The 18,224-nt window shown below is 35.6% G+C and overlaps 1 protein-coding gene across 1 annotated transcript in view; it reads left to right on the top strand.

The window, feature by feature from the left end:
• The window catches only part of LOC145673417 (uncharacterized), a 755,597-nt gene that overhangs the window by 588,181 nt on the left and 149,192 nt on the right, over positions 1-18,224 (top strand). The window contains exon 26 of the mRNA XM_081743106.1: positions 17,944-18,109. Within this exon, the coding sequence (XP_081599232.1) occupies positions 17,944-18,109 (166 nt within the window). The remainder of the gene's footprint in view (positions 1-17,943; positions 18,110-18,224) is intronic.

Raw genomic sequence — 18,224 nt, 5'->3', positions numbered from 1 at the left:
AATTCTTTATTTCAATATTTAAAAGTTCATTGTTTGTTGGTTTGTTATAAAATTTAATATCCCTTCCAGCAAGAGCGGATACCATAACTGCCGAAGGCAGTGCAGCATGTTCTATACGAAAATCTTGTCTATTTATTTTAGGTGTGCATATTTTAATCCCACCCATACTGTGGAAAGTACCCGTGGCCATCTAATGTTCTCGCTGCATTATCAAAAACAAACTGAATCAAATTTTGAGAATGATGGTTTGGATTGGAATAATAGAAGACATTCTAGAATATTCATATCTTCTAGATAGCTGGCTGATATTCCAAAACTATGCAAGTATATCTATCTATATATTGACGAAATCCATAGTATCGCAAACAGTAAACTCCAATTGCTTGATGGGGCCGCGGTGGCTCAGTGGTAGAGCGTTCACCTCTGGTGCTTGGGGTCCCGGGTTCGATCCCAGCCCTCGCCAAGTGAACTTTGTGGTGGACAAACACCGTGTGCGTGGGTTTTCTTGGGGTTCTCCCATTTCCTCCCACTTTCTTCATTCCACCATTTCATTCGTTTCTCATAATCACCGTCTCCTTTAGCCTAACCGGCATAACCGTGGGACGTAAAACTCACAGATTTCATTTTTCCAATTGCTTGATGGATTGGTGATATAAACGTACGAGTCCGACATATTGAAATAATTGAATGGCAGATTATGATATACATCCGAGATAACATATTTGAATCACCTTTCTTACTTCTAGTTACATTTTCAACAAAAAATTTTAATAATTGTGGATCCTCGGGAGTAACTTTTCCAATGAAGGAATTGCTTCTTTCTAGGTAGACGCGATATGAATGCATTGTTGATGCTTCTATTTTTAGACATGGTCTGCTTTTCTTTTCTTGTTTGCTTCATTCTTTGAGATAAGAAGGCAGGGGTTTGCTGTTTACTTTCATACCACTATGAACCACATTAGCTTAAAATTTATGTATGTTTAGAATATAATAATATATAGACTACCAGCTGTTATGCCAATGATGTTAAGAGTGAGTCTACTGAATACATATATATTCAGTACTTTATTTTCTACTAAAAAAAAGGAGATTTAAAGGAACACAGTATGGACAATTGGGTGACAAGAAAGCAGCTCTGTCCACCTATATTTTTCAAAAACGTCGAATTTCTCGACTAATTGTATTCCGATTTTGATGATTCTTTTTTTAAAACAAAGCTAATTAAATGTTCAATTTAAACTATTCCGAGCATTGTTTGCGAATTCCTAACGGTTTTGGAGATTTTCTACAACAAATTCAAGAACAGGATTTTTAAACTGTATCACTTTATACTTTAATGGAAAATGGTGGCTTTCTATCAAACTTTACGAGAAAGAAGTATTAAGAAAAGTTATAGATTAGAGCTTCTAGAACAAAAGTGCTTTTACAGAATTGGAATATCTTAAATAGTCTCAGAGTTACAAGCTAAAATCGGTAGCCATGCGCATTCCGGACGGCCGCCATCTTTGGCCGCCATTTTGAGGATGAAGCGCACACGGGATTTTAGGGGACTTTTGATATTTCATTTAAGATCACATGAAAAACAAATCCTGAAATTTTCAGCTTTTTCTAAATTATTTCAGCTCGCGGTCCTTTATTTACTGGGCTATGTAAGCATATTATACACGAACAAGAGTTTTCGGTAAAATCGCCGATTTCGAGGCTTTGTAAAAACGATTCTACTAAGGGTAGAAACATGAAATTTAGAATATAAGGAGATATTGCACAGATGTACTCATATTCAAAATTTCACATTCCTATCTTAAACCATATTCGAGTACTGGACCCCCAAAATATGCAGTTTTCAGGCTCACATAAAGGTACCCAGTAGTAGTCCCCCGCGTTGGCCCGAATGACTCATCCTCACTCTCTTTTATGACCGGGGTGAAAGGTCAATGACCTGGCCCGGGGTCAATGACCTAGGGGTACCTAGGACCACCCCCTCTAAATTTTGGCAGGGGTACAATGGCCCACCCCCTAAATTTTGGCAGGGGTACATAGGACCACCCCCCTTAAATTTTGGAAATTGCCAAATCTAAAAATTTGGTATGGTAGGGTAGGACCATAGTATGTACCTCTATCAGTATTGGGGGTCTATGTCGTTCCCTTTCATGGGTAAAAAATTGCCAAAAATTCAAATTTCGGGGGTTTTTGACCTAATTTATCCCCTTTGATGAGGTATTATTACCCTATATGGTTATATGGGCGTATACAGGGGTTCATTACCTATCATAAGACATGGGTATATTAATGCACCCCTTGAAAAATTTGGGAGGGGTACCTTGGCCCACCCCTTAAATTTTGGAAATTGCCCAATTTAAACATTGGGTATTATAGTATAGGACCCTAATATGTATTAGGTTAAATTTGGGTGGTCCACCTCGTTCCCTTCTAGGGGTACAAAATTGCCAAAATATAAACGTAAGCAATACGTAGTACCACGTGTTTGGTTTTTGGTCGATTTTATCCCCTTTGATGAGGTGTTATTATCCTATATAGTTATATGGTTATGTATAGGGGTCCATTACCTTTCATAAGATATGGGTATATTTGTGCACTCCTTTAAAAATTTGGGAGGGGTACTTTTGCCCACCCCTTAAATTTTGGAAATTGCTCATTTTACATATTTGGTATTATACTACAGGACCCTAATATGTATTATGATACATTTGGATGGTCCACTTCGTTCCCTTCTAGGGGTATCAAATTACCAAAATATAAAACGTAAGCAATACGTAGTACCACGTGTTTGGTTTCGACATAAGTTATCCCCTTGGATGAGGTCCTATTACCTTATATGGTTATATGGTCATGTATAGTGGTCCATTATCTATCATAAGACATGGGTACATTTGTGCACCCCTTTAAATTTTTGGGAAGGGTACCTTGGCCCACCCCTTAAATTTTGGAAATTGCCCAATTTAAACATTAGGTATTATACTACAGGACCCTAATATGTATCATGATAAATTTGGGTGGTCCACCTCGTTCCCTTCTAGGGGTACAAAATTGCCAAAAATATAAACGTAAGCAATACGTAGTACCACGTGTTTGGTTTTTGGTCGATTTTATCGCCTTTGATGAGGTGTTATTATCCTATATAGTTATATGGTCATGTATAGGGGTCCATTACCTTTCATAAGATATGGGTATATTTGTGCACTCCTTTAAAAATTTGGGAGGGGTACCTTGGCCCACCCCTTAAATTTTGGAAATTGCCCAATTTAAACATTTGGTATTATAGTACCGGACCCTAACATGTATTATGATAAATTTGGGTGGTCCACCTCGTTCCCTTTTAGGGGTACAAAATTGCCAAAATATAAACGTAAGCAATACGTTGTACCACGTGTTTGGTTTTGACCTAAGTTATCCCCTTGGATGAGATCCTATTACCTTATATGGTTATATGTATAGGGGTCTATTCCCTATCATAAGACATAGGTACATTTGTGCACTCCTTTAAAAATTTGGGAGGGGTACCTTGGCCCACCCCTTCAATTTGGAAATTGCTCATTTTATATATTTGGTATTATAGTACTGGACCCTAATATGTATCATGATAAATTTGGGTGGTCCACCTCGTTCCCTTTTAGGGGTACAAAATTGTCAAATTTTAGTACAACCACGTGTTTGTTTTGGCTCAATTTATCCCCTTGGATGAGGTCCTATTACCTTATATGATTATATGGTTATGTATATTGGTCCATTCCCTATTATAAGACATGGGTATATTGATGCATCCCGGGAGGGGTACTTTGGCCCACCTCTTTATTTTGGAAATTGCCCAATTTAAACATTTGGTATAATAGTATAAGACCCTAATATATATTATGATAAATTTGGGTGGTCCATCTCGTTCCCTTTCATGGGTACGAAATTGCCAAATTTTAGTACAACCACGTGTTTCGTTTTCACCTAATTTATTCCCTTGGATGAGGTCCTATTACCTAATATGATTATATGGTCATGTATAGGGGTCCATTTTCTATCATAAGACATAGGTACATTGATGCACCCCGGGAGGGGTACCATAGCCAATCCCTTAAATTTTGGAATTTTTTTAATTTAAGCATTCGCTATCATAGTACATGACCTCAATATGTATCATGATAAATTTGGGTGGTCCACCTTGTTCCCTTTCATGAGTAAAAAAATGCCAAAATATAAACATAAGCAATATGTTGTATCACGTGTTTGGTTTTTGGCCCAATTTATCCCGTTTGATGCGGTTCTATTACCGTATATGGTCATATGGTCATGTATATAGGTTCATTTCCTATCATAAGACATGAGTACATTGATGCACCCTTTAAAAATTTGGGAGGGGTATCTTGACTCATCCACTCAGTTTTAGAAATTGTTTTAATATAAGCATTTGGTATCTTCGTACAGGTCTTCAATATGTACCACTATAAATTTGGATGGTCCACATCGTTCCCTTTCATGGGTAAAGAACTACCAAAAATCAAATTTCGGAGGTTATTGACCCCTATTTAGCACGTTATATGGTTTATTACCTTTATATGTTTATGTTCTCTTTTAAATTTGGGAACTATAAAATAACATAATTTGGTAAACGTTTTCTAGGACCCATTGGTGTTCCTCTTATAGCCAAATATTCAAAATTTAAAGGTTATTGAACGGCTTTATTATTGAATAACTACAGGATTTATTACTTTTTCATAAGACACAGGTGTATTTGTGTACCAATCTTAAATTTCGGGAGGGGTGCATTTCTTATTGTCATATCAATAATTGGTAATTGTTCTTAAAATTGGATAGTATTTCATTCATTGGGTAAATCATTATGATCACGTGATCAGTTATTGACCTATGATGGGATTAGGAGTCCAGGACATTGGTACATTTAAACTTTGTAGGATAATTTGAGAATGCGTCATTGGTATTGATTATTACAGCCAAATATAAACGTAAGCAATACGATGTACCACGTGATTGACCTTGATGAGGTAGTGTACAGGGATACATAGCTAACCTTATTGAATCTTATGACTCATAGTCTTAAGGGAATACATGCTACAACACTGACAAAGTTATTGTTGATGTAATTTGATTGGTTGATCACTATCTTTCGTGCAATCTGATTGGCTGATCACTATCTTTCGTGCAATCTGATTGGTTGCTGATTTTCAAATCTTTGCTGCATTCAGTTTTAAGTTTTGTTTAACATTTAAAAATCTTGGTTTCGTTCAACATTTTGCACTCACTGATAAATATGATCAAAACCGTTTATTTGTTAATCGAATAGTTAAAAACCGGATAAAGTTTGACGGTTAACCGTGAAACGTAAAATTTTTAGTTTGACATTTTTTTGTTTGAAACTTTTTGTTTGAAAATTCTTGCTTTCAAATTTTTGTTTGAATTTTTTGTTTCAAAATTTTGTTTGACATTTTTTTTGACAACTTTTGTTTCAAAATTTTTTTGTTTAAAAATTTTTCGTTTGAAATTTTTGTTTGAAATTTTTCGTTTCCAAATTTTTTCGTTTAAAATTTTTTGTTTAAAATTTTTTGTTTCAAAATTTTTTCGTTTGAAATTTTTTGTTTCAAAGATTTTTGTTCTAAATTTTTGTTTCAAAGTTTGGTTTGACATTTTTAAAAGTTTTGCACTCATTAGTAAAGAACCGGAACTGTTTAGAGCAAAAACCTTTTGACAACATTGTGGTGCAATAGTACACGTCAGAACCTGGGGTTGTACTTGAAATGAAAAAACACAATTCATTGAAATGGATCGTTTTATTACACTCCACATACATCCATACCAGATAGTGGTTCTGGATATTGTCGATACAATGTATTTTGAACTTCTTGCACTAGTTTGTCTTTAGCATATAATTTTAATTCCAATTGAAGTCTTTTAAGATCTAATGCAATATCAATTGGTGGAAACTCAATGTCCATTTGATCACAAATAAACTGTTTATCAATACAAGTATGCACCCACGAACGATGTTGACAACCATCACAATATCTAGATACATGTTGTACAATATGCATAACACATTTTTCAAAATAGTACTTTTTCAGGAATATACTAGTTTTGTTGCACACTTCCACTGCATGTTTCACACACTGAAATACGCTGATGAATTTGTTCCATTCAGTTTGTGTTAGATACACCATATTGCGAGGGACATGGAATGTACTCTTTTTACGTAACAGCACCATCTTCTCTTCGAGGACTGTACGCAGCACCACTTCATGATTTGAGCCTAATGATTTGACTATGGTCACATTTAGCTCATCATGAAAATAATCGTTCATTTGGTCGATTCGTGAACATAATATTTGCCATTCTTCACAGGTCAGTTGTACACCAAATTGTTCTGCTTTGCCCAATCGAATCACAGGTTCAAATGTTCTAGCACTGATACCAATCATCACATGTTTTGTTTGAAATATATTTATTGGATAATAGCTTGCGAAGATGAACTCTTTATCGTTAGAAGTACACATCTTTCCTCCTGAAAAGCACTTGCTCAAATGATTTCATGAGCTGACACTGTATTTGCTGGTTTATAGTTATTGCTGACGTCATTGGTAAGGAATGTGCTGACGTTTGAATTCATGGTTTCATCACAGTTGCTGACGTCATGCTGACCAACCAAATTCATACAACTATGTCTGACGTTTGAATTCATGATTTTGCTGACGAATCCGGCTGTGTACTAAATTCAAGTTGATGACTTCGACCCAAGAATCCTTTGTAACATAAAGATACAGATCCAGTATTTAAGAAACGCAGCAGTTTTTCTTGTTTTGATGCTTCCATGGGTAAATATCTTGCTGGTAAAATTATATTCTTATCATTTTCAAGCTTCACTACGATTCTTAATCCAAACTTTGTAGGGATCATTTGGCTAGCTAAGATTCTATAAGGTACATTCTGTTGTAAATTAGTAATCTTGGTAAATGATTTCATCACATCACGTGTGTTTAGAAACTGCAGACAAGTAGCCATGATGACGTTATCATGAATACTAACTCCAACGATACTTATATATGATGCAAAACTGATGACGTTGCATTATCATGTTCTGACGTGTACCACAACGTTGCCAGATGTTTTTGTTCTAAACAGTTCCGGCTAGTGCATACCTGTATTGATAAACAGTTTATTTGTGATCAAATGGACATTGAGTTTCCACCAATTGATATTGCATTAGACCTTAAAAGACTTCAATTGGAATTAAAATTATATGCTAAAGACAAACTAGTGCAAGAAGTTCAAAATACATTGTATCGACAATATCCAGAACCACTATCTGGTATGGATGTATGTGGAGTGTAATAAAATGATCCATTTCAATGAATTGTGTTTTTTCATTTCAAGTACAACCCCAGGTTCTGACGTGTACTATTGCACCACAATGTTGTCAAAAGGTTTTTGCTCTAAACAGTTCCGGTTCTTTACTAATGAGTGCACAAACTTTTAAAAATGTCAAACCAAACTTTGAAACAAAAATTTAGAACAAAAATCTTTGAAACAAAAAATTTCAAACGAAAAAATTTTGAAACAAAAAATTTTAAACAAAAAATTTTAAACGAAAAAATTTGGAAACGGAAAATTTCAAACAAAAATTTCAAACGAAAAATTTTTAAACAAAAAAATTTTGAAACAAAAGTTGTCAAAAAAAATGTCAAACAAAATTTTGAAACAAAAAAATGTCAAACTAAAAATTTTACGTTTCACGGTTAACCGTCAAACTTTATCCGGTTTTTAACTATTCGATTAACAAATAAACGGTTTTGATCATATTTATCAGTGAGTGCAAAATGTTGAACGAAACCAAGATTTTTAAATGTTAAACAAAACTTAAAACTGAATGCAGCAAAGATTTGAAAATCAGCAACCAATCAGATTGCACGAAAGATAGTGATCAGCCAATCAGATTGCACGAAAGATAGTGATCAACCAATCAAATTACATCAACAATAACTTTGTCAGTGTTGTAGCATGTATTCCCTTAAGACTATGAGTCATAAGATTCAATAAGGTTAGCTATGTATCCCTGTACACTACCTCATCAAGGTCAATCACGTGGTACATCGTATTGCTTACGTTTATATTTGGCTGTAATAATCAATACCAATGACGCATTCTCAAATTATCCTACAAAGTTTAAATGTACCAATGTCCTGGACTCCTAATCCCATCATAGGTCAATAACTGATCACGTGATCATAATGATTTACCCAATGAATGAAATACTATCCAATTTTAAGAACAATTACCAATTATTGATATGACAATAAGAAATGCACCCCTCCCGAAATTTAAGATTGGTACACAAATACACCTGTGTCTTATGAAAAAGTAATAAATCCTGTAGTTATTCAATAATAAAGCCGTTCAATAACCTTTAAATTTTGAATATTTGGCTATAAGAGGAACACCAATGGGTCCTAGAAAACGTTTACCAAATTATGTTATTTTATAGTTCCCAAATTTAAAAGAGAACATAAACATATAAAGGTAATAAACCATATAACGTGCTAAATAGGGGTCAATAACCTCCGAAATTTGATTTTTGGTAGTTCTTTACCCATGAAAGGGAACGATGTGGACCATCCAAATTTATAGTGGTACATATTGAAGACCTGTACGAAGATACCAAATGCTTATATTAAAACAATTTCTAAAACTGAGTGGATGAGTCAAGATACCCCTCCCAAATTTTTAAAGGGTGCATCAATGTACTCATGTCTTATGATAGGAAATGAACCTATATACATGACCATATGACCATATACGGTAATAGAACCGCATCAAACGGGATAAATTGGGCCAAAAACCAAACACGTGATACAACATATTGCTTATGTTTATATTTTGGCATTTTTTTACTCATGAAAGGGAACAAGGTGGACCACCCAAATTTATCATGATACATATTGAGGTCATGTACTATGATAGCGAATGCTTAAATTAAAAAAATTCCAAAATTTAAGGGATTGGCTATGGTACCCCTCCCGGGGTGCATCAATGTACCTATGTCTTATGATAGAAAATGGACCCCTATACATGACCATATAATCATATTAGGTAATAGGACCTCATCCAAGGGAATAAATTAGGTGAAAACGAAACACGTGGTTGTACTAAAATTTGGCAATTTCGTACCCATGAAAGGGAACGAGATGGACCACCCAAATTTATCATAATATATATTAGGGTCTTATACTATTATACCAAATGTTTAAATTGGGCAATTTCCAAAATAAAGAGGTGGGCCAAAGTACCCCTCCCGGGGTGCATCAATATACCCATGTCTTATAATAGGGAATGGACCAATATACATAACCATATAATCATATAAGGTAATAGGACCTCATCCAAGGGGATAAATTGAGCCAAAACAAACACGTGGTTGTACTAAAATTTGACAATTTTGTACCCCTAAAAGGGAACGAGGTGGACCACCCAAATTTATCATGATACATATTAGGGTCCAGTACTATAATACCAAATATATAAAATGAGCAATTTCCAAATTGAAGGGGTGGGCCAAGGTACCCCTCCCAAATTTTTAAAGGAGTGCACAAATGTACCTATGTCTTATGATAGGGAATAGACCCCTATACATATAACCATATAAGGTAATAGGATCTCATCCAAGGGGATAACTTAGGTCAAAACCAAACACGTGGTACAACGTATTGCTTACGTTTATATTTTGGCAATTTTGTACCCCTAAAAGGGAACGAGGTGGACCACCCAAATTTATCATAATACATGTTAGGGTCCGGTACTATAATACCAAATGTTTAAATTGGGCAATTTCCAAAATTTAAGGGGTTGGCCAAGGTACCCCTCCCAAATTTTTAAAGGAGTGCACAAATATACCCATATCTTATGAAAGGTAATGGACCCCTATACATGACCATATAACTATATAGGATAATAACACCTCATCAAAGGCGATAAAATCGACCAAAAACCAAACACGTGGTACTACGTATTGCTTACGTTTATATTTTTGGCAATTTTGTACCCCTAGAAGGGAACGAGGTGGACCACCCAAATTTATCATGATACATATTAGGGTCCTGTAGTATAATACCTAATGTTTAAATTGGGCAATTTCCAAAATTTAAGGGGTGGGCCAAGGTACCCTTCCCAAAAATTTAAAGGGGTGCACAAATGTACCCATGTCTTATGATAGATAATGGACCACTATACATGACCATATAACCATATAAGGTAATAGGACCTCATCCAAGGGGATAACTTATGTCGAAACCAAACACGTGGTACTACGTATTGCTTACGTTTTATATTTTGGTAATTTGATACCCCTAGAAGGGAACGAAGTGGACCATCCAAATGTATCATAATACATATTAGGGTCCTGTAGTATAATACCAAATATGTAAAATGAGCAATTTCCAAAATTTAAGGGGTGGGCAAAAGTACCCCTCCCAAATTTTTAAAGGAGTGCACAAATATACCCATATCTTATGAAAGGTAATGGACCCCTATACATAACCATATAACTATATAGGATAATAACACCTCATCAAAGGGGATAAAATCGACCAAAAACCAAACACGTGGTACTACGTATTGCTTACGTTTATATTTTGGCAATTTTGTACCCCTAGAAGGGAACGAGGTGGACCACCCAAATTTAACCTAATACATATTAGGGTCCTATACTATAATACCCAATGTTTAAATTGGGCAATTTCCAAAATTTAAGGGGTGGGCCAAGGTACCCCTCCCAAATTTTTCAAGGGGTGCATTAATATACCCATGTCTTATGATAGGTAATGAACCCCTGTATACGCCCATATAACCATATAGGGTAATAATACCTCATCAAAGGGGATAAATTAGGTCAAAAACCCCCGAAATTTGAATTTTTGGCAATTTTTTACCCATGAAAGGGAACGACATAGACCCCCAATACGGATAGAGGTACATACTATGGTCCTACCCTACCATACCAAATTTTTAGATTTGGCAATTTCCAAAATTTAAGGGGGGTGGTCCTATGTACCCCTGCCAAAATTTAGGGGGTGGGCCATTGTACCCCTGCCAAAATTTAGAGGGGGTGGTCCTAGGTACCCCTAGGTCATTGACCCCGGGCCAGGTCATTGACCTTTCACCCTGGTCATAAAAGAGAGTGAGGATGAGTCATTCGGGCCAACGCGGGGGACTACTACTTACCCTATAACACCATGAGTATGGAAAAAGTCCAAAATCTGAGGAATGTCCTATGGGATCTTTTTTATGGGCAAAAAACTGTCCTTAGCCAGGAAAAAAATCGTTTCACTCATTCACTCATCAAATTGATTAGGTACTTCCCAATGAGATAGAAACCTGAAACTTTGCATAAAGGTACCCTATAACACCATGAGTATGGAAAAAATCCGAAATCTGAGGAATGTGCTATGGGAAAGTTTTTATAGGCAAAAAACTGTCCTTAGCCAGGAAAAAAATCGTTTCACTCACTCACTCATCAAATTGATTAGGTACTTCCCAATGAGATAGAAACCTGAAACTTTGCATAGAGGTACCCTATAACGACCTAAATATGGAAAAAGTCCGAAATCTGAGGAATGCGCTATGGGATTTTTTTATAGGCAAAAAACTGTCCTTAGCCAGGAAAACAATCGTTTCACTCATTCACTCATCAAATTGATTAGGTACTTCCCAATGAGATAGAAACCTGAAACTTTGCATAAAGGTACCCTATAACACCATGAGTATGGAAAAAATCCGAAATCTGAGGAATGTGCTATGGGAAAGTTTTTATAGGCAAAAAACTGTCCTTAGCCAGGAAAAAAATCGTTTCACTCACTCACTCATCAAATCATTAGGTACTTCTCAATGAGATAGAAACCTGAAACTTTTCATAAAAGTACCCTATAACAACCTGAGTATGGAAAAATTCCAAAATCTGAGGAATGTGCTATGGGAATTTTTTTATGGGCAAAAAACTGTTTTTAGCCAGGAAAAAAATCGTTTCACTCACTGACTCATCAAATTGATTAGGTACTTCCTAATGAGATAGAAACCTGAAACTTTGCATAAAGGTACCCTATAACGACCTAAGTATGAAAAAAATCCGAAATCTGAGGAATGTGCTATGGGAAATTTTTTATAGGCAAAAAACTGTCCTTAGCCAGGAAAAAAATCGTTTCACTCACTCACTCATCAAATTGATTAGGTACTTCTCAATGAGATAGAAACCTGAAACTTTGCATAAAAGTACCCTATAACGACCTGAGTATGGAAAAAGTCCGAAATCTGAGGAATGTGCTATGGGAAATTTTTTATAGGCAAAAAACTGTCCTTAGCCAGGAAAAAAATCATTTCACTCACTAACTCATCAAATTGATTAGGTGCTTCCCAATGAGATAGAAACTTGAAACTCTGCATAAAGGTACCTTATAGTTACCTGAGTACGAAAAAGGTCCGAAATCTGAGGAATGTGCTATAGGAAATTTTTATAGCCAAAAAACTGTCCTTAGCCAGGAAGAAAATCGTTTCACTCACTTACTCATCAAATTGATTAGGTGCTTCCCAATGAGATAGAAACTTGAGATTTTGCATAAAGGTACCCTACAATAACTTGAGTATGGAAAAAGTCCGAAATATGAGAAATGTGCTATGGGAAATCTTTTATGAGCATAAAACTGTCCTTAGCCATGAAAAAAAAATCGTTTTACTCACTCACTCATAAATTGATTAGGTACTTTTTAATGAGACAGAGACGTGAAACTCTGCACAAAGGTACCTAATAATTACTTGAGTATGAAAAAAGTCCGAAATTTGAGGAATGTTCTACGGGAAAGTTTTTATAGGTAAAAAAAAAAAAACTGTCCTTAGCCAAGCAAGAAATCGATTCACTCACTCACTTATCAAGTTAATTAGGTACTTCCCAATGGGATAGAGACGTGAAACTCTGCATAAAGGTACATTATAATGACTTGAATATGGAAAAAGTCCGAAATGTGAGGAATGTGCTATGGGAGTTATTTATGGGCGAAAAACTGACCTTAGTCAAACACAAATCGCTTCATTCTCTCCCTCATCAAATTGATTAGATACTTCCCAATGAGATAGAAACGTGAAACTTTGTATAGCGTTACCCTATAATGACTTGAGCATAGAAAAATTCCGAAATGTGTGGCATGTGTTATAAGAATTTTTTTATTGGCGAAAAACTGTTCTTAGCCAAGTAGAAATCGTTTCATTCTCTCAATCATCAAATTGATTAGATAATTCCCAATGAGGTATAGACGTGAAACGTTGCATAGAAGCATCCTATAATGACTAGAGTACAGAAAAAGTCCGAAATGTGATTAATGTGCTATGGGATTTTTTATGGGCGAGAAACTGTCCTTAGCCAAACATACATATGTTCGTCTTCTCACTCATCAAACTGATTAGGTACTTTCCAATGAGATAGAGACGTGAAACTCTGCATAAAGGTACTGTACCTTATAATGGCTTAAGTGTAAAAAAATTCCGAAATGTGAGGAATATGCTATTGGAAATTTTTCATGGGCGAAAAACTGTCCTTAGCAAAGCACGGTTCATTCAGTCACTCATCACATTGATTTGTTAGTTTCCAATGATAATGACGTGAAGCTGTGCATAGAGGTCCCTTATAATGACTTGAGTGTGAAAAAAGTCGTAAATGTGAGGAATGTGTAATGGGAATTTTTTATGGGTGAAAAACTATTTTTAGCCAAGCAGATATCGGTTCGTTCATTCACTCGCCCCATTGATTAAGTACTTGTTTATGAAATATTGACGTAAAAGTCTGTATATTGGTACCTTATAATGACTTGAGTATGGAAAAGGTTTGAAATTTAAGTAATGTACTAAAGGAAATTTTTATGGGTGAAAACTGTCCGTATCCAAGCAGAAATCGATTTACTCAATGATTGACTCATTCATAGCATTAATTAGGTACTTCTGAATGAGATAGAAGGATGAATCTCTGCATAAAGGTACCTTATAATGATTTGAGTATGTAAAATGTCCGAAATTTAAGGAAATGCTATGTAAAAATTTTATGGGTGAAAACTGTCTCTTAGTCAAGCAGAAATCGGTTCACTCACTCGCTCATCATATTGATTTTGTATTTCCAATGTGATAAGTCGTGAAACTCTGCAAAAAGGTATCTTATAATGACCTGAGTATGGAAAAAGTCTGAAATGTGACGAATGTGCTATGGGATTTTTTTTATAGACGAAAAATTGTCCGTAGCTTCCCAATGAGATGAAGAAGTGAATGTCTACACGAAGGTAGCTTATAATGGCTTGAATATGAAAAATATCCGAAATTTAAGGAATGTGCTATGGAATTTTCTATGGGTGAAAAATTTTGCCTTTCTCAAACAGAGATAGGTTCATTTACTCACTCATCATTGATTAGGTGCTTCTAAGTGAGATAGAGATTTGAAACTCTGCATAATGGTACCTATCTTATGTAATGACCTGTGTAAATAAAGGTTCCAAATTTAAGGAATGTACTATGGGAATTTTTATGGGCGAAAAACTGTCCATAGCCATTAGTACTTCTTAATGAGATAAAGATGCGAAACTCTCCATAAAGGTACACTATAACGGCTTGAAAATGAAATTTGAGGAATTTGCTACGGAAATTTTTTCATTAGCAAAAAAAAAAAAAAAAACTGTCCTTATGTACAATCAGAAATCGGGAATGATTCCGTTATTGAACACATCATGTGCATAGTGATAATGTTGTCAATCGTCTGAGTGGTCGAGTTGGTGCCCTCCTCGCTGGTGTATTGGCTATACTTAACATACGTTATCCATACCTCTTTCCCGCTTAGATGTTACACAATGTCGTTGCAGGATGTCTGATATCTAACAGTCATCCGTACATTACGTACGTCAGCTATAAGTTACATACGGCCATCTGTATGTGAGATCCTGACCGCCTACGCACAGTCTTTTCGTTCGTGTAAAAAGTACGTTTATTCGGAACACTTATACGGAAGGTACGCTCAAATATACTTTTCAGTTATACGTTCAGTGTACGTTAAGTCCAACAACTACAGGATTTAGACATGTAGCAAACGTTTTTACGTACGCCACATACAGTTTTTCTCAGTGTGTGAGTAAAATAAGTGAAAGCTAGTAATAAGTAGTTAAGCAAGTTAATGAGGCATGTTCTGTGAATCAGTTAACTTTTAAAACCGTGGGCTAAGACACGTACATACTGCCGTAAATTTCGTGGTTGGAAACCCAGACAAGGAAAGCCAATATTTTGTCTTTTTTCGGTGAATATTTTTCCTTTATTGCAGTCATTCCTATTAAATAGATATTGAAATTAATTTGATAAGTAAGATAATGTAGAGGTGAGAATGTTTAAAATTAATGAAGTTTTCGAAGAAATGAGAAATCCAATTGTTCGAATTTATGTTAGACCAGCAACAAAATGTAACCGATTTCGTAAATATATTGGTACCAGAGTTATAGTTACCACAGTTGTTATGTAAAAATGTTCTTGATACTTCGTGTCTCTATCTGTGAACAGTGTGAGAATCTCTTACGTATCAGACTTTTCATCAACAGTGAATTTCGTGCCTTTTGCTCTTCATATTTTCTGAATTTGCCCTTCGGGGGTTCGCCCCCACACCCTCGCCTTTGCTCGTCCTACTTCCTCACACCTCTTAGCTTACAATTCCCGAATTTCAAGTTTCTTTTCCTATTTCAACTATATAAAAGATAAGATTTTGTATTCCAGGAAAACGCCTATTTAAATAACATGGTGATTTCTTCATCTTCCTTTAGACTCCTTAAAAATTAAAAATATTTAATTTTAGCAATTTTCCTGTTTGTTAGTCCCGGTAGGATACAATCGTGCCAAATTTCATCATTCTAACCCTGGCGGAAGTGCCTAAACATTTCGGGGTTTAGAAGACGTCCAATATAAATAACATGGAAAAGGTTTGTCTGTTCCCCATAAAACCACTCTAAATTTGGATATTTTCTGTTTACTGACTTACTTAGGTAATACTAACGAAAACGTTGAAGCATACCGAATTTCAAGTTTGTATTCCAATTTCAAGTACCTAAAATATGAGATTATTTGTCACAAAAAGGCCTATTTAAATAGCATGGGGAATTTCTTCATCTCTCCTTTAGACTCCCTTAAAATTAAAAATATTCACTTTTGGCAATTTTTCTTTCGGTTAGTTCCGAAAAACTACAATCACGTCAAATTTAGTCATTGTAGTCCTACAAGAAGTGCCGTATAATTTTGGAGTGTAAAAGGTGTCCCATATAAATACGTACCATGGGAAAGATTTTACAGTTCCCCAGAAAACCACTCTAAAGTTGAAATTGTTTATTTTTACTGATTTACTTAGATAATACTAATGAAAACGTACAAGCATACCGAATTTCAATTTTTTATTCCAATTCCAAGTTCCTAAAACATGAGATTATATGTAAAAAAAAAAAAAAAAAAAAAAAAAGACCCATTTAAATAACATGGGAAAATTCTTCATCCCCCTTCACCATTTCAACTTTCCACGTCAACCGGAAGATCCCCTTTAATTTATGCCAGTTCATGTAGCTTTATATACAGTTAGGATATGTTGGTAGCAAATATTATTAAGTTTACAAGCTATTTGAAAGGTGTATATCATTGGAAGAAAAACCCGAGGCAGTGTGAAACTGCGCAACATGCGCGTCATGTAATGAACTCCGTAATTTCGCAATGTGAAAACGTAGAGAACAACTAGGTATATTGAAACACCAGCTATGTCTAGTGATGTAGCAGCGAGGATTCAGCATCAAGGGTTTTGGGCCCTGTTGATACTATTCGTATTTAGGCAATGAAAAATGAGATGTTAGCGATCGTGATTTTGTAGTTCGGGTAAATGAATTGGAATCTCGTTTGGACATAACGCTCTGACAAATATATGTGAGAATAAATCCTCCCCGCTGTTCTAGTGGCTAGCATGTGCGCCTTTCTTGTACTGGTCTTGGGTTCGATTCCCGGTGGGAGAGCCCTTGGGAACTAATGTTGTATGTGACACATTATGACTAATTTAAAAATGTACAATTTTAAATTTAAATCCAGCAATATGCCACAATTGAGAATTCCAATATACGATATTGACATGGTAAACTACAAAAAGAAGTGAAATATGAACAAAAACACCAGAGGTGCAAAAAGTGCAGCCAAATTCTTCAGCCTCAAAAAGTGTTGAGATGAGGATGGATGAGCCAAGTTCCTTGGCCACTGCATCTGAAAGGGACCTGGAACTTGGCGCGAGGTGTCAAGGAAAATGATGTTAAGGAACCTTAGCGATAGTGGTGGTGGGCATGGTGGGTTTGGGACCACCATCAATCTTAGGAATATCAACTTTGCTAATGAGCTAAAGCACATATACAGAATACTGCAGTAAGATTGGTGGTTCGAAACCCAGATAAGGAAAACTTATATTCCTCCACGAAGTGTCAAAGTAAATGATGTTAACAAACATTAGGAATGGTGCTTGTGAGCGTGGTGGATTTGGAGGTCACCACTAGCCTTAGGACTGAAATGTCCCGGCCGTGAAACTAGGAACAGACATCTTAATGTATTCGAATATGTTAGACACCTCGCGCCAAGTTCCAGGTCCCTTTCAGATGCAGTGGCCAAGGAACTTGGCTCATCCATCCTCATCTCAACACTTTTTGAGGCTGAAGAACTTGGCTGCACTTTTTGCACCTCTGGTGTTTTTGTTCATATTCTTAATTACTGAAGTTGTGTATCAATGACATACAATACTGTTTGTATTAATATTTCATTGCTTCGTGCAAAATCATGCTAACTTATGTAATGTCTAAATATTTATTGGGTTTGTGTTTATGTTTCTGACATATATACGGGTTTCCTTTTCAGCATGTATGGTAACTTAGGAATGTGTAAAGAATCTAGGACGTCTGTGTCTGTTATAGCCAAAGAAAATCTTGAAGTAGTAAAAATAGACACAGTAAAATTTTATGATTTGATTAAACACTACCGCCAAGTGTTAACTCGTTTGGAAGTTAAGTTAGCAGACAATTTGGTACGTATCAGCAACGTCTTTACATCTTTAGTTGCAAGCAAAATATGGTAGGTTATTTAACATTTTGTGGATGTGTAGCATGTCTAGGATATTATTCTTGTTGTCTAGCTGAGTT

The sequence above is a fragment of the Thermobia domestica genome, chromosome 16 (assembly GCF_964235325.1).
Source record: "Thermobia domestica chromosome 16, izTheDome1.hap1.1, whole genome shotgun sequence".
Classification (NCBI taxonomy): domain Eukaryota; kingdom Metazoa; phylum Arthropoda; class Insecta; order Zygentoma; family Lepismatidae; genus Thermobia; species Thermobia domestica.
This window is presented reverse-complemented; position numbering and strand designations above follow the sequence as displayed.